General features: G+C 36.2%; 2 protein-coding genes and 1 long non-coding RNA gene across 8 annotated transcripts; 2 read left to right on the forward strand and 1 right to left on the reverse strand.

Annotated features, from left to right (window-relative positions):
- On the forward strand, positions 1-13703 carry LOC131013367 (uncharacterized). 5 transcript variants are annotated; one of them, XM_057941434.1, is made up of 22 exons: positions 2-243; positions 583-817; positions 2285-2341; positions 5032-5059; positions 5139-5261; positions 5753-5864; positions 6140-6177; positions 6277-6330; positions 6718-6786; positions 6910-7026; positions 7122-7190; positions 7733-7812; positions 9254-9373; positions 9457-9724; positions 10501-10587; positions 10683-10850; positions 11106-11233; positions 11362-11509; positions 12510-12634; positions 12749-12922; positions 13166-13210; positions 13584-13703. In XM_057941434.1, exons 2-21 carry the CDS (start codon positions 723-725, stop codon positions 13200-13202), a joined length of 2097 nt encoding a protein of 698 aa, XP_057797417.1. In that variant the 5' UTR covers positions 2-243; positions 583-722; the 3' UTR covers positions 13203-13210; positions 13584-13703. The 5 variants fall into 5 exon arrangements, with proteins under 5 accessions (XP_057797414.1, XP_057797417.1, XP_057797413.1 ...); XM_057941431.1 differs by lacking the exon at positions 13584-13703 and having other exon boundaries at positions 1-243; positions 9460-9724; positions 13010-13495; XM_057941430.1 differs by lacking the exon at positions 13584-13703 and having other exon boundaries at positions 13010-13495.
- Positions 7997-8958, forward strand: LOC131013369 (uncharacterized). Its single transcript, XR_009097660.1, has 2 exons — positions 7997-8399; positions 8732-8958. It is a non-coding gene; the product is annotated as an uncharacterized LOC131013369 (long non-coding RNA).
- Positions 13526-14947, reverse strand: LOC131013368 (protein yippee-like At5g53940). 2 transcript variants are annotated; one of them, XM_057941436.1, is made up of 5 exons: positions 14663-14947; positions 14397-14440; positions 14086-14194; positions 13953-14008; positions 13526-13867 (listed from the first exon to the last, which is right to left on the reverse strand). In XM_057941436.1, exons 1-5 carry the CDS (start codon positions 14756-14758, stop codon positions 13816-13818), a joined length of 357 nt encoding a protein of 118 aa, XP_057797419.1. In that variant the 5' UTR covers positions 14759-14947; the 3' UTR covers positions 13526-13815. The 2 variants fall into 2 exon arrangements, with proteins under 2 accessions (XP_057797419.1, XP_057797421.1); XM_057941438.1 differs by lacking the exon at positions 14086-14194 and having other exon boundaries at positions 14663-14824.
- Between the last annotated feature and the right edge of the window lie 2274 nt (positions 14948-17221).

Genomic DNA, 17221 nt, shown 5'->3' on the forward strand with positions numbered 1-17221 from the left:
CAATTTCTACTCCCATTTTCGCAGCATCCCAAAACAAACAACAGTTGAATTTCTCTTTATCGATCGCCTCTAACTCCGCAAAAATCACAAGCCAAAGAGCAGGCAAAAAGGGATTACATGCATGTATCTGCATACACCAACAAATCTAACGATCTATAATTTCAGTTTAGTCCCCTTATTTGTCAAATTTCCCTGTTTACAGTTGTGAATCTCGAAATCGTTTCTCCAATCCGCATTTGCGAGGTTAGATTTTCATTCGTTTGTTTATTTATTTGATTCTTTTATGGGAAGGAAAAATTATGCCTCGCGTTGAAGTCATTGCTGGAGTATTTGTTTGGCAATCATTCTGTAAATTTGGGGTTGGAGAATATTAATTATGTGAATGAAAAATTGAAACAAATCTGTTGGGCAGTCACTTTAGCATCCCCACTTCACCTAACTGTGATATCTGTACATATGTAGGAGTCCCATTGCATTCCTGTGTTAGTTTTGAATTTCTCGTTTTTATATATTTGTTGGATCTCACTCAATGATTCAGTCTTAATGATTTGAGTTTCAATTGCTTCTTTGTTCTCTTTTCAGTATTGAGTTCGCGATTACAAGAAAGAGTGGAATTTAGATGGTGTATTTGCGGTGTTTGGCTATGGGTGTTTGCTTTGACTATTCGTTATTTTTACTGAGAATGTGGTAAAGGAAGTGTCTCTTACTCAAACATTTGCATAATGGCGGATGCGGAAGCTCTATTAGAGGCCTCAGGATCCAGATTTAGTGATCTGGAGCTCATCGGAAGAGGTTCCTTTGGAGATGTTTATAAAGGGTAAATTTATGGAAATGTAGTTGATGTAGTTATAAGTTTTGGTTTGTACTTTATGAAACTATGAGGTTTGAGGATTTTTCCCCCCATTCAAATGCATTTAGCCATTGACAGTGCTGATGCTATGAACTTTTTTGCCCATATTGCTATGGAAACTTGACTATTCTTCACTCTTGGTAGTTGCATAGTTTCTTGCTTGTCTGTCATGCTAACATAATCAAGTCCGAAAGATATAATTTTCCTGAATGATAGGGTTGCCCTTTGTAATGTGTGTTCTTTAGATGCATGTCAATCTGTAAGTTTCCACCATTTATTTGGATCACTATTCTGCATGTGGTTGAAATTTTTGGACTTCGCATAATCGAAGATATAGTAAGATTTGTAGCTTTAATTCATTAGTAATTCCCATGCACATGGGAAGTATCTATTATGGTGTGTGGAGATGCAGTATTACTTAATCTAAATATTGCTGCTAGTGGTGAAATTAGACCATTTCTGGCAGATACACTGATGGAATAACCCTCATATACTGAAAAATTTAATGTAATTGAGACCTGAATTTCTGGTAAGCACTGGATCGATGATCTTTTGTAAGACCCGGCAGTTCATTTAGCTTAATGGAAGTGGCTTGAAACAACAAACAACTCTAAATTTAGGAGTCTTGCAACTAAGTTGCAGAATTTCAAATTTTCCCTGGCAGTCTAGAGTTTCATTGCATTTAGAGAATATCTTCGTGCTTAATGTGACATGTCAGTAAAGTACATTATAATTTCAATGTATGACTGAATAGGCTTGGAGAGACGTTAATTTGATTGCTGAAGCTTGCTTGTAAATGTTGTCGGTCGATGTTCCATTGATTAGAGCTCCACATTTATATGTTTCTGATTATCTATGGCGTAAATCACCAAACCAGGAAACAGATAGGCTCAGTTTTAATCACTCTTAGCTAAATATTGAGTTTGAATGACTACTACCGGTTAATGTTAGGTAAGGCTTGATTTGCTAGCTACTATGGCTTGAGAAGATTCTGTAATACTTGCATATGTTAATATGGAAAACCAGCTAATGCTATTATGGAAATCAATGAGAACCTTTCTCTTCTAGAGAGTATGGTATTATGTAGTTGAAATATGCGCCATTGTATGCGTTCCTACATGAACAAAGTTTCTTTTACTTGAAGAAGAGATTTTGCTGGCAATGGCTTTCATGATACATTACAAGGAACTTGTAGAGTTCTTCCCTGGAGATGATGTTAAATTAGTGTTTGCAGTAAAAGCCTATTTGTGGCTAGAAATCCTTCTGTTCTAACCAAAACTTGTCTGATCTCTTATTTATTAAATTTCTGATTTGTTTGTGTGGAAGTTTTGAACCTCACCTGAAGGGTCACTTTTTTTAAGTCGTATTGGCTTGTAAGTGTAAATAGTTTATTACAAAACTAATCAAATTGTTTTTCCTATTTTGCTTTTGCAGGTATGATAAGGAACTCAAAAAGGACGTTGCCATCAAAGTCATTGATTTGGAAGAATCGTGAGTGTATTTTCTCACATTAGTTTTACTTTGATAAAATATTTCATGTACCTTTCACCAATAATGTGGAACAAAAACTTTTTGCACGAGACGTTTTGTAAATAGTTGTGTAAAGCATCTTACTATCTTTTCTAACTTATTCTTTTCCCCAATCAATTTAGTCAAATTACATAACCATGTTATATGGGAGGAAATAACTGTCATGTACCGTACGTTTCACCATGATTACTGTGGAAAAACAACTTTTTGCATGAGACATTGTTTTCTAAATTGTTGCATAAAGCATCGCACTATCTTTTCCCTCGTCAATTTAGTCAATTTACATAACCATGTTATATGGGAGGAAATAACTTTTTTATGTGTGCTGGAAGTACGAAACTAGGTTTGATGAAGCTTAGGATACATCTACATGGGTTATTACATGAAATAGGTATATTATCTATTAAGAATATATTGGTTCAGCTTCCTACTAGGAAAGGGTTGTGCGTTGCTGTCTCTAAATAGAAATCAGTTTTCTTAGCTAATATGCACAACATAGCATGAGGCAAATATCTTGAATTCAGTGCTGATTGGTATGTTTGGGAGGTGTGGGGAAATAATACTTGTTAGACGCACCGTGGTATAATTTTTAGGGTATATATCACTTTTTGTCCCAACCTAAAGGTAATTACAAAAAAATATCCATCTTTTTCCTAAAATCCTGTTTGTGTCCCAAAAAAGTTTTTGGGGCCTGAAGTTTGATGTGTATCGCTGGGGCTTCGACGTGACATGCTGATGTAGATACACAAAATGAAGAGGATTTTCATTCATAATTAAGAAAAAACTGAAATACCACATAAGCATGAACGATGCCGTTTCTTTTAACACAAAAAGACCCACATAAGTGAAAACGTTCACGATTAACATGAAAAAACTCACTTCATTCGTGGTGGAATTTGCAATACTTCAATTCCATTTCACAATTCATCATCAAAAGTGGAAAGTGAGGTTTTCATCCCCTACAGCTGCAGCCATAGCCATGCCTACAATCTACACCCGTTTCCATTTCCATCTTTTTCCTCACCTTCATCCCTGCAACATTCCCACTTTCCTTCGATCAGACAAACAGCGACCACTTCAACCTCACCTGCGATGCCTACGTCAACAGCGACAGTATTCAAGTCACAACCAACAATCGCAGCCAAGCTCTCGATCAGAGAGCCGGCTGAACCACCTACAATGAGTTTCTGCATTTGTGGGAGAAAGCTTTACAAATTCCGGCTGATCTCTCCACTCAGTTCTCCTTTGTGATAGACTCATCTGGCAACAATAAGATCTCGAGGGACTCGCCTTTTCTTGGCTCTAAACAGTTTAGACTGCTGCTGTCCGGCTGAGGTGAGAAAGGGGAAGGCTGAGCCTCGACGGCAGGCGGCAGCGGCTTTTTCTTTGTTGTGGCCATCCGGTCAAGTAAAGGAGCTGACAGAGGCGGCGGCTTCGATAGCCGCTGGTGCCGCGATGAGAATGGAGAATGGGACTATAACAGTTGGACAGGGTGACTGGATCTTGTGGTGGTTATTGCTGTTGCCAAATATTGTAGAAGGTGAACGACAATGCCTTTTTTGCCTAGAAAGGGAGTGACGGCAGCAATTGCTGTTGTCTTTACTACCCAGGTGAGGAAGATGGCAGACATGGCGGCATCTGTTTGTGGTGACGTTTATGTTGTCGCTTAATTTGAGGAAGAAGAAAGGAACAAAGGATTATAGGATTTCAAATTGGCGTTTCCTGAGTTCCTGCAATTGAGGGATGGAAGTGACATTGGTTTCCAGTGGCTGATTCCGCCAGAATTTGAGAGAATGATGGGGAGGTGGAGGGGGTGAATAGGATTTTTTTATATAATTTTTTCATTTTTTTAAATAAATTTTGGTGGCCATGTCATTTTGTTTTTCCACTTGGATATGCCACATCCAAGCCCCAGTGATACACATCATATTTCAGGCACCACAGTTTTTTTGGGGAGACAATTTTTGGGAAACAATGGGTATTTTTTTGTAATTAGCTTTAGGTTGGGACGTTTTTTAAAAAAGTAAAAAATGATGGGACAAAAAAGCGTTATTTACCCTTATTTTTAAGTGTCCACATTTTGTTTAGAGGTTTGCTAGAGCACTTCATGATCTATACAATTGAAGTGCATTGTTGACTGTTTTCCGAATTTAGGTTGTGATGAGACCAATTTCCTCCAGACAGAATCCGTAAAGTTTCTTAGGGTTAGGCAGCAATGCAGCATAGATTGTCTGACAAAATTTAGTTTATCTCTGTCAAATCTTGTTGGCAATTCTGTAGTGTCATTAAGAGATTGGAGTTTATAAGTGGGTGAAGATCAAAGATAAATATTTTGTTCACAGAAAGAGTAAATACTGAGGAATCCTTAGTTGGTTATACATATTGGATATGCTGCAGTGTGCCTCTAGTTCTATGTCAGTGCAACTACCTGTGGTTGATACCTCGTTTTGTCCTTTTGTTTTTTCTGCTGCTGCTGCTGATTTGTGTGGTGTTGAGGGTTAGTCAATACTATACACCCTCTTATATGTGGGGCTATAGTCAGTTCTGAAGTAATGCAATGCCTCAGCCTTGGTTTTAAATTATTATTTATTCTTCGGATCTCAAAGATAGGCCCTTCATCTTGTGCCTTATACTTGCTTGTTCTTTCACAGGGAAGATGAGATAGAGGACATCCAGAAGGTACATTTGAGATTTCTGTAACTCAATTTATTGAAGTTATACAGTCACATTTTTTTCATTTCATTTTATTTGTTCATAGGAAATTGCGGTTCTTTCAGAATGTCGATCTCTATATATTACCGAGTATTATTGTTCTTATTTGCACCAAACTAAGCTGTGGATAGTAATGGAATACATGGCCGGTGGTTCTGTTGCTGATCTGGTAGGTTACTTCGACATCCTTCTATTTTACTTTTATGTCATTATTTCAATCTTTTGAAACTTACTCGCCCTAGATTTGATATTCCATATTGTATTAAACCTCACATATAAGCTTGTTAAAGTAGTTAATCTGTCACATTTCTTGTAGCAGCTGCATCAGGTTCTCCAAATTATCAATTATGGTCCTAGTAATTACTCCTTGGATAAATATTATGGTTCTTCAAAATTTTATGTCTCAAGTCATGCCCATAAAAGTAATGAGATTAAGCATCTGTATACCTTCTATGGACATTAAAAAGTTTGCTTCCCATGGCATCTTGTGCGAGAAGCATTGTTTTATCTGGATAAACTCTTTCAATGTACAGAGGCATCCAAGAGGACCATGAATGTAAGCTAATGTTGAGATGAAATAGTAGTCACTGTTGCTGTAGCTACTTGGTTACTTATTGACCTTCAGAGATCACGTATAGATAAGGTTCTATTCCTTTGCAGATTCAACCAAACCAGCCACTTGATGAAGTTTCGATAGCTTGGATTTTACGCGACTTGCTCCATGCAATTGAGTATCTTCACAGCGAGGGAAAAATTCATCGCGATATTAAAGGTACATTATCAGGCAATATCACTTCTTTTTACTTAATCTCGTCGTCACTGCTTTCTGAACTCGGTGACAATTTATGTATCATGCTTTCATATAATTTGAAAGAATAAATCTTTAACAATGTGTTTCTGTACCTCCTCAATTCAATGTTATCTTCAATATTCTTATGAAGTCAGAATACAACCATTTCCATGTATTGACTGTATCTAATCTTCTGTGTCCATTTTCCTTTTCCCTTAATTTGTCTATAAAATAACTTTTGCATTACGATTTGGCAGCGGCAAACATTCTGTTGACAGAGAGTGGAGATGTTAAGGTATAATTTTCTTGGTTACAGCAATCTAATGATTGCTTGAAGATCTTTGGATGGAAATTGTTTTTGTATACTGCTTTAGTTTATTTGGATCTGGTACAGGTAGCAGATTTTGGCGTTTCTGCTCAATTGACAAGGACAATTTCAAGAAGAAAGGTATATTTTCTTAATTTTGTGGCTTTTGCTCGAGCATTACATTTGAACTTCTTTCTTTTCTTTGCTCTAGTTTTATTTTATAATGTGCTACTCTATATGATCTCTACAAGATTGGGAATTATTTGTTTAAGAGAAAAGACCTTGACATGGTCACTGTGGTGAATGATTTCTTTCCTGATTGCTTTTCCAACTTTCTTCATTCAGTTACCTTATTCTTCATTTTCTAAATCCTTAGTTTGTACAAATAGAATGTACAGGGTGTGATATATTATTTTCTCCTATAATGAGGTTGAATGCAAAATAATCCAACTCATGCTCTTTGTTACGCTGAGGTGGAACTGTCCAAAGAGTCATCACATCTCAATCTAATGCAATTAAAAGTTACAGACTTTTGTAGGAACGCCATTTTGGATGGCTCCAGAAGTTATTCAAAACTCTGAAGGATACAATGAGAAGGTATGTCCTCTGTCAGCCACTTCCTCGCCTTTTTATGTATCTGAGGTTTTAATGATCTGGCAATATTACGTGACAGTTCTACCCCACTCCATTTGATAACATTGGGAACTTTGTCTGAAACAGGCAGATATATGGTCTCTGGGGATAACTGCAATTGAGATGGCAAAGGGTGAACCTCCACTTGCTGACCTCCATCCTATGAGAGTGCTTTTCATCATTCCTCGAGAAAATCCACCACAGGTGTACTATCATAATCTTCCCGATAATCCAGATTGTTAGCTAATTTCATGTTCTTTCTCAAACCTGTAGAATTGATAATGTTCTTTGTTATTCAGCTAGATGAACATTTCTCTCGTCCCCTGAAAGAATTTGTTTCTCTCTGCCTGAAGAAGAACCCTGCAGAGGTAGCTTTTATGAACTTCTATCCATCTTCCACTTGTCCGTTATGTTGGTGAACTAGTCACATAGAAGTAAAACATTCCTTGAGAGGGCATTTAGTTAGGGTGATAGCATGGATCAATGATACATAAGATTAAATTGAAGGATTGCATGATCCAACAAGCTCAAAGTTGTTCAATACATCAAAGTATGTGGTGGATTTGCCTTACTTCTTTATATGTTCTACCTAGCACCCATACCAAAAGCCTCCTAAGGGGTATTTAACAGTTAGTGGGATGTTTTTTTCATATGTCCAACCTAACAGTACACTTCTCTCTTGTTCTTTGCTTTCTAAGGTATAATAATATTGTCTAGTCTCTCAATCTTCTGTATCGTGCTATCTGGTTCTTTGGTAGACTGTTTCAGCTTTCTCACTACTATTGATTTATTTTATTTTTTGACTTAAGAATTTTAGTGTCCAATGTCGTAAACATGTCATTTTTTATTCTACTATTTTATTTTTATCCTAGTCTTATACTTCTGCTTTTCTTTCAATATTCGATCTTAGAGGCCCAGTGCAAAGGAACTGCTTAAGCATCGCTTTATCAGAACTGCTAGAAAGAGTCCAAGGCTTTTAGAGAGAATCAGGTGTGTTCTTATCTCTTAATTGTACTGAATTTCTTTGAAAATTGTTTCAGATACCCTATAACTAACATATGCTAATTGCCAGGTATACTAAAATGTCTAATACTTAATTGATGGATTTGTTTGAATAAGCTATTAGTTTTCCTAAGACAATCACATGTGGGGGTGTTTTCTCTCTAAAGATCAGTGTTGTCAAATTTCCGCCATGGCGGCGCCATGGCGGATGGCGGTGGCGGTTTAGGGGTAGGACGCCATAAAATTGTTATGGCATGGCAGTTTTGCCATGGCGGGTTATGGCGGCCGCCATATCCATGGCGCCATGGCGGCCATGGCGGGATATGGCGGAAATTTGGCCCATACCCGCTTTACGGGCGGGTCGACCCGTTGACCCGACCCTTTGACCCTTTGACTTAGTTATATTAGGTTTAAAAATTAGGGTTTTAACATTATAGTAGCCTTCAATGTTCAAACTTCAAACATGAAACTGCTCTGCGGCGCCTCCTCTGATTCTCGGACCGGCGACCACTGCTCCGGCGACGCACCGGCGACCCACTGCTCCGGCGAGCTCCGGCGATCTCCGGCGACCTCAGGTAGGTCCATTTTTTTGGGTTTTTTTAGTTATTTTTCGTTTTTTAGTTGTTTTTTTAATTTTTATAGCAGTTTATTTCATTTAAACACTAGATTATTTTGATTATTTCATATTTTCTGAAATTTTTCAGTTTAAGATTATGATTACAAATTTAGTTGTCATTTTTTCTTATTTGTAATCTGCCAATTTTTAATTTTTAACAGTAGATTATTTCTTTTTTCTTTTCTAACATTTTTCAGTTTATTAACAAAGAAAAATATTTCATACTTCATGTAAAATTATGATTTAGTTGGCGATTTTTTTATTTGCAATCTGTCATTGTTTCGTTTTTAGGTTGAAGAGGAAGAAGGGTTTGCTCCTTTGGATGATGATGAAGATGATGACTACGTGGATGTTGATGAGGAGGACTAGCATTATTATCTATCTATCTATTTCTTATGTCTTATGCTTGAAGTTGAAGACTTGAACTTATTATTGCATTTTGTTATGTTTAAACTTTGAACTTAGGAATATGTCATGTTTAAACTTAGGATATCAAGTTTTCTATGATTTTTCATGGATTTTGCATGTTTTAATTTCATAATTTGCATATATATAAGTATATATATTATTATTTTATTAATCCGCCATGCGTCCGCCATAACCCGCCATGGCACCCGCCATATCCTTATGGCGGTTTTCAGGCCGGACCGCCATGGACCGCCATCCGCCATCGATAACATTGCTAAAGATTTAACATTAAGTCTGGGGTTTTGATGCATGGCATATGTCAAGATCTTTTCTCTCAACCTCCGAAACCTTACACCATCTTTAATGCACGGATGAATAACTTGCAATAACTTTCTACTTCTCCAGAGAGCGCCCCAAGTTTCAAATAGATGGTGAGACTGAGAATGGCCCAACACCCTTGGGAGAAGCTTCTGGCACTGTCAAAGTGAATAGAGAATCTGTAAATGAAGATACAGTTCGAGTCAGGTTAGTCAAATTTGTTGATACACTATGGAGCCTTACTTATTCTTACAGGATGATGGACTGAACGTTCTTAAGTCTTAACACAGTAGTCAGGCAACGGGTCTGAGAAATGCTGGATGGGACTTCAGTATTGGTGGGTCAGGTAGCACGGGAACTGTTCGAAGTGTTGTAAGACCACCTCAGGTGAGAGAAAGAAAGCCAGAAGTCCCATTAAATCAGTCTGCTCCTAGAAAAACATTAGATTCTAGTAACCAGCGGTCTTCTGCTTCTGGAACCACGCTTCATACAACATCAGAATTCTCCACGAGGAAAGATACCAACGATGCGGTCAAGCAAGAAAATTATCTTGAAGATGTATGTCATGCTTTCCCCTTTTATATACTTTCAGTTTCAGGCTCAACATGTTTTTACTTTACATCTTGAGCACATTGTATTTGCTACTCATAAGCCCAGAGGCTAGATGTTTTCCAAACAATTGAGTTCAGTCTGAGTTGATGAGAAGTAGGTTTGAGGAGTTGGAATGAATGTCGATACTGAGCATGCGAAGCAGAAACTTGCGACTTTACTACAAATAATAGGTTTTGTCTCCAGAAGTATAAAAGTCTCTCTGATCCTTACACTTGACTTGAACTGGCCTCTATTATGGTTTTAAGCTTTGAATAATTTATTAAAGTTGGTCAATGCAATTTAATTCTAATTTCATTTATTATTTGCCTCAAACTTCATACTTACCAGTAGAGATCCCCCATCCATTTCCCCCCTTAATCCATGTTCTGATCAGTGCTTCAGAACCAGTTGGTTAGTCATACATGCTTGCTATTGAACTTTTATAAATTGGAGCTTTATTTTCTATTATTTCTAGCTCCATTTCTCCATTTAACTTAATAGTTTATCTATCACTTAGCACTCGCCAGTTTATCTGATCCAGAAAGTAATTCCTTGTGCAAGCTCTCATTCCATCTTTTTTCCTATTCTCCATCGGGAGTTCTTGAAAATCTGACCTCTTAAATTAAATTCATGATAGATGTCTTGGATTGAAATCATAGTTTCTGAAAGAAACTTTTTGAGAATATATTACCATATATCATACCACAATGCCTATAATTTCTTATATCTGTTCTAACTTTCAGGAAGATGCGAGTGGGACAGGAACTGTCATTGTTCGATCACCAAGAGGAGTTCCACGGTCCTCTCAGTTCAGCAGCCAAAGCTCAATAGTATGTATATTAATTGTTTGAGCAAAAAAAAAATAGTGTTATGCCTGCTGCATTGCAGTGATACCAATTAAGGGTTCGGTTTATTGGTGTTCTAGTCTAGCAGCAAATATACCTCGGCTGAAGACGCTTCCATCAGTGGCACTGTTGTTTATCGTGGACAACATGATGATTCAGATTCTCCAAGAACTCCAAAGTCTAGGCTTGGGCTTCAAGAGAGAACTTTTAGTGCAGCTCTTGAAGACAGTGAAACAAATCTTGCCGAGGTTGACATGCTTCTTTTCTGTGCTTGTTTACTAATAAAATGAATCACTCTATAAGACTGATATTCACTTTAGTTAACTGAATTATTGAAGCTCCATCTTAGATATTTATCATTTATTCCAGCTTGCTGGCCGACTTTCCTGACTGATTAATTAGCCCTTTTTCTCTTTTCCCGTAAAAGCTACATTACAGTAAAGTTAATACATGTAGTCATGTTATATGATTGTTTTTTAAGCCTATGTTTGATATTTATTTAGGCTAAGGCTGCAATTCACGGAGGCAGAAAAGGAAGGGAAAGGTCTGCACTGAGCAAGGGGAACCGGGATTTGCAAGAGAGCAGAAGGATAGAGCATGACCAAACAACGACAAGTTCTGACTCGTCAAGGTACGTGATGCTCCTTATTTAGCACAGCTCTTGCACATAAGTAGCACAAAAATCCCTCCTTTGCAAATTGCCCAAAATTGTAATTAACCTTTTTAATGTCTTCCGTTATGTCATGAATCATGAAACAGTCAATCCAGATATTCTCGTGATTATTTTGATGCTCAAAAGGCATTTTCAAGATCCCCGCATTCAACTGAGGATGTGGACAATGCACGAAGTTCCGTAGCAGCTTTATCTGCCCCTTTATCAGTGCTTCTGATCCCATCACTTAAAGATGTATGGTTTCATTTCAGTTTTCTGAATTTTCCCAGCTCAACTGATGCATGTTCCATATTAATATGATGTTCAGTTGCATAATATAGCTGGTAGAATAAGGTATTAAGGTGTTTAAGATTGAATAGAAAGAGAAGATTTAAGCAATTAACAGATATTTCTCATAACCTGATAGTATAGAAGCTTTATAGTATCAGACAATTAAAAACTTGGGAAGTTAAAATATTATCCCAAAACACATGGGCCTTTTGGAAATTTTGGTACCACATGCAGGTTTTGAAGTCCCATGAATCCAATACCTCAAGGTTAACTTTTACTCAACTTTCTTTGAGAAATATTTATGTTTATCTTTTACCTATTCTTTATTTATAGTTTGACTATCAAAGTTATAAAATACAGATATTTCTTTGTATAAAATTTGTAAAGTTGATCCAAAACTTCACTAAATCTCAATAACCTATAAATTTTTTTAAAAACTAAATATACATAAAAAGAACAACATATCAAGAAAATTATGAAACATAGTATTACAAAAAATCTTTAGTTTTTGGAGTTCTAGATTGTCTGAAAAGATTAACCAACACACTCATAATTTATAAAAAAGTATAATATAAAACTTATAGATCATAAAAGTGTTCAAATGCTTGAAAATATACCATGAAATAAATTTTCCAGTTAGGGACCAATTTAAGAATGGAAATGTTTAGGGGACTGAAGTGGCAATTTTCCGTAAAAAACTGTCAATTTTTTAAGTCAACCTTACATATATCTTGCATCATAAAATAGCAACTTCATTCCATGCACGTCTGAAGTTGCATGGAATTGATGGTTTATGCAAAGAAAATTTCTCCTGGCATTGATTAGATGTATACCGCCCTGTTGGAAAAGTAAACAAGAGCTAGAGCTCTGAACTAAGATTATCCAATTTGGATTAGGCAACATTTTTATGGAGAAGATTTGGTGTTCCTAACTAAACTATTTTCATGTGTTGGTTTTTTTGCAGGCAATTGTCGATGATCCAGGAGGTTCAGTCTTTCAGAGAGTGACCAATGCTTTAATAGATATGGAGCATGCTAAGCCTGGGTCATCTGAACTTTTTGTCACCAAGTTGCTTCAGCAATTGGCAAGGTCTATTTGCACTACACATTTCCATTTCTCTTCCATTTTTGGACCCTTTTGTTGAACATATAAGATGTGCGAAATGATTTTCATCATGGTCTCCAACTTGAGCAAAATGTGCAGTTCAAAGGAAGGTTCTATGAAAGACCTCCAGGAGCTTGCAGCTCGGATCTTTGTAAAGGGAAAGATAGAAACACAGGCAACAAATGCAGAAGCTGATAGCAAAAAGAAGCAACCAAACAAGGAGCTTCATTCAAATGCCAATATGAGCCCACTCGCAAGGTTCTTGCTGTCTAGGTTAGTCGAAAAGCTGCTCATCTCTTTTTCTTCCCTTCCCGCTTAATATGGCAGTAAGTTGTGACCTATGATGCCATACTTGTACAGAAGAACGGTGCCTTCTCCCAATCTCACTTCACTCAAAATCGAGCAAGTGAAAGCTCTTTGTATATAGAAAATTTCCCATTTTCGTAGTGAAGCAATCTTGTTGTTCGTGACATACTCTATTTCTACTAACTCGAAGTGTTATGTCTACTAATACAGATGGCAAGGCTTTGCTTCCCGGGATTTAAATTCTTGACAATTGAGGTCAGATATCTTTTTTTGGTGAATGTCTTTTGGTTGCTAGCTAATGAGTGAATACCTTATTTATAGCTTTTCCTGTTGACCTAAAATTTTCATGATTATCAAGTTTTTTTTTTTTTTTCCTTCTGTTGTGCGAAAGGTTTCCAGTTCGCTTGTTGTAAAGAGTGATGGGCATATTGTATTTGGCAAGGTTAACATTAGTCACATGATTATATATGATCTACTCTAACTATGTACAATCTCTAAGATTATAAGTTTGCTTAAATGAAGCAACTTGGTTATTTTTCATCTTGCATCATTCTATTAATACTTAACAGATTTTATCTGATAAATAGATTGATGATAATTTCTATCTGGCTCCAAATTTGTACTACAGAAACAGATCTTGAAACAGAAGATCATATCATATCATACAATCATGATACTATAGCCGTAGAACTCCCAGCAATATCAAAGAGAATGCCCTTTCTCCTCAGAGGTCAAAAGATTCAAACTACTCATCCCTGAATGATTTGCAGGTCGGAATTCGAGTTGTTTCAGCGAACTTTTATTACTATCATCATCTACAAATACAAATAAACCACAACCAAATCTTCATCTTCACTCTCTCATAGAAAGGCGATGCAGAATTCGGAATCCTCTCCGTCTGTGATTCCATCTCTGCTCCACATGTTAGAAAACGATGTGACACCAAAAATACTAGGAAATAAAAACATGGTGAGAGAAGATGGATAAATATATGTACCTCTCAAGAGCAAATTTCCCTTGTTTATATTTCTGGCTCTCCTCGTGGGCGGTCTCCTGGGGAATAACAAGAGATGATCAAAAATTGAAACCCAAGTGAGAATATAAGCAAATTTATGCAAGATAACACATACATATTTCCAGCCTAGTAACTGCCCACAAGAGCAGCAAAATACATCTGATACAGTATGCATCCCAGAAATCATCATCCTTTCCTCATGAGGTCCAACTGTCACATTCACTCTGACATCAACAAATTCATCAACACTTCAACTATGATTCATGGTCTAAATCATATCATCACAACAAGGAAAACAATTCATTCTCTTGTTAACTAGGACTAGCAGCTTGTTATAATACTAGGATAATTCTTCCCCAATTAATAATAATACATTTAGTAATTGAAGCAAGCAAATACTCCTATTAGATATAATGAGTTGCTTACACATTATTAAAAAGGTACGCCTTCCCCCTTCGGCAGTGAAACGCCTGAAAATACGAGCACCCGTTAACTTAATTATTTACATTTCTCAACTAAAATTCTAAAGAAATGCGATAAAATCAGCCAATTGAGTGTTAGAAGATAGAGTTGGTTGAGAAAGGAATAAATTTTGAATAATAGTATCTTCCAACCAATCAATAGAAAAGATTAAATTTTGGGGCGACAATAATTTAGAGAAAGAAGAAGAAGATAGTAAAGGTTTATTATACCCGGGAAATAAGTTCATCAGCAAGTGCTAGCTGGGTTTTGCAGAATTTGCATCTGTAGGATCTTCCTTCCAAATCAACCACGAATATCCTTCCCATCTCTCTCTCTCTCTCTCTCTCTCTCTCTCTCCTCTGCGACGATATAGGATATGGATGGGACAATTAATGAATTTGGACAACCCCATGCCCCGACCCGACCCACCAATCAGTATGACACTGACACGTGGTTTCTTTTTCTATTGGGCCTCTCGCCCCATCTTACCACCCTTTTCTCTTTCAATTTATTTTAGAGGGGTTATACCTCAAAATTGTTACTCATTAGACCATAAGGCTTGAACATAAATCTTAATAAACTAATAATTTATAATAAAATAAAAGAAAGAAAATACTCCCTCCGTCCGCCAAAAGTATGGCACAATTACTATATTTGGCGTCCGCAAAAAGTATTCCACTTTCCTTTTAAAGCCATGGTCCCACCATCCACCTTTATATTTTATCCTTACAAACACTCATTATTTACAAAAAACTCACCCCAAATTCAATCTCAACCACACATCTCAAAAAGTTGTGGGACCCTTTCTCCACTACATCAACATCATCACCAATTTTATTAAATCCCGTGCCCAACCAAAGTGCCATACTTTTGGCGGACGGAGGGAGTAATAATTTTTGTAAGTACTCCCTCCGTCCCACGAATTTTGACACATTTTTCTTTTTGGATCGTTTCACGAATCTTGACACATTTCCAAATAAGATAATAATTACTCATTCTCTCTCTTACATCACTTTTATTACCTTCTCTCTTCTACCTTATCACTTTTATACTTTATTAACTACACACTTAAAATAGTAATCTACAACTCCTTAATTCTCGTGTCGAAACCAAACGTGTCAAAATTCGTGGGACGGAGGGAGTAATATTTATCCAAAAAATAAAGTAGAAATAAATAAGATATAATTATGTGTGTGGCGCAATAACATTTAGTGTAAATAAAAAAATATATATAAACCTATTAGTGTAAATATTCTTTATATTTTTATATATTGACTTTTCGGCCTATTAAAATAAGACGTCAAAATAAAAAAAATATGACCTATTAATTTAGAGCCGCGGAGTAAATGATTGCAAGTCTTTTAGTTTTAGGCGCTTCTTATAAACATGTTCTACACTAACCTAAACGTTTAAACCTATTAGTACAAACTTTTATTTGTGATACTTAGACCCTCCGTATTTTAAGAAAAATTATAAAAAGTGATAGATTCAATTGTAATGTACTGTAAAAGTGAATATTTACGAACAGTCATTTTCTATAGTAAGGCTTTTATACAGCCTACAACATAAAAATGGAAGTTTTATAGGCAAAAAGATGTAAAAATCTAATATAACCTTCATGGTCACCACCAAATAATTTAAATAAATAATACAATCACTTTTTTTTAGAAACTCTCTCTCTCTCTCTCTCTCAATTGTGTATTCTATATCAATTGGGTACTTCAATTTAATTTAATTTCAACGATCAATAAATTTCATGAAAGCACAAATCACATGCCTTGCAAATTATTCATGAAGGAAACTGAGGAGCAAGAAAATGAGGAGTAAATTCTCAGCCTGAACCTGAGCCCAAGCCCTCTCGACAGAGCTCTCTACTACCACTGTCGTATTCGCCTATCAACAACATTACTAAACTATAGCCAACCTATATCCACAACTCAAAACAACAACAACAATATCCTCATCATCGACTCACTTCACAGTCACAACAAACCCATACTTGGGGAATTATTATTATTATTATTATTATTATTATTATTATTATTATTATTATTAGAGTTATTTTAACTCTAATAATTTATTAATTCATTTTATGAATTAATACCTTTTGTTTTATTTTCTTCATTAATTATCAAATAAGAGAATTAATATAATAACTTATATTTTCGGCCACAAGTATTTTGAGGGAATTTAATTTTGATTAAAATTTGTTGCAAAACAATTTCGATTTACCATATTTGAAGTGCCGAAAAATTACTCCAGGACATGACTACAAATATGAAACATTTGTGGAGTGAAAGATCAATTCAAAACTTGTAGAAGTGTGAAAAATTGGATTACACATGAAGTGAAGAGAAGAAGAAGACTAGGTCTTCCATCTAACGGATGATTAATATGCTTAACCAATCCCTAAACTTGGGGAGCAACAACAAAAACCTAGCACGTTCGAAACCCTAAAGTATCAGCCATGTTTTCTTGCCTATCAAGCTTATATCTCATCTATAAATAGGGGCAGAGCTCATTGCATTCGGCACCGGTCTAAGCTAAAAGAAACACAAGTGCAGGAGCTCAAAAGCTAATATTCGAACATCATTCACGACATCTAGGTCACAACACACCTTGAGTGGGAGACTCGTGTGTCTAACAAACCTTGAGTGGGAGCCTCGTTTGTTAGTTCTAGTCCGTAGGTTTGATTGTTTGAGATTATAAATTAGCTTTGTTCAAAGTCTAGTTGTTGCTAGCATTAGTTTATAGGATTAGAAGAGATTTTTTTTTTCTTTTCAACTTCA

The sequence above is a fragment of the Salvia miltiorrhiza genome, chromosome 2 (genome assembly GCF_028751815.1).
Source record: "Salvia miltiorrhiza cultivar Shanhuang (shh) chromosome 2, IMPLAD_Smil_shh, whole genome shotgun sequence".
Lineage (NCBI taxonomy): Eukaryota > Viridiplantae > Streptophyta > Magnoliopsida > Lamiales > Lamiaceae > Salvia > Salvia miltiorrhiza.

Bases quoted from the DNA above. Each gene is read 5' to 3' on its own strand.
- LOC131013368 (XM_057941436.1), bottom strand. From the start codon at position 14,758: ATGGGAAGGATATTCGTGGTTGATTTGGAAGGAAGATCCTACAGATGC. The intron at 14,009-14,085 runs GTATGTGTTATC...GTTATTCCCCAG, and splicing joins AGTTACTAGGCTGGAAATAT to GAGACCGCCCACGAGGAGAG. The intron at 13,868-13,952 runs GTACATATATTT...CATGTGGAGCAG, and splicing joins GGGAAATTTGCTCTTGAGAG to AGATGGAATCACAGACGGAG.
- LOC131013367 (XM_057941430.1), top strand. From the start codon at position 723: ATGGCGGATGCGGAAGCTCTATTAGAGGCCTCAGGATCCAGATTTAGT. The intron at 10,588-10,682 runs GTATGTATATTA...TTGGTGTTCTAG, and splicing joins TCAGCAGCCAAAGCTCAATA to TCTAGCAGCAAATATACCTC. The intron at 12,635-12,748 runs GTCTATTTGCAC...CAAAATGTGCAG, and splicing joins TTGCTTCAGCAATTGGCAAG to TTCAAAGGAAGGTTCTATGA.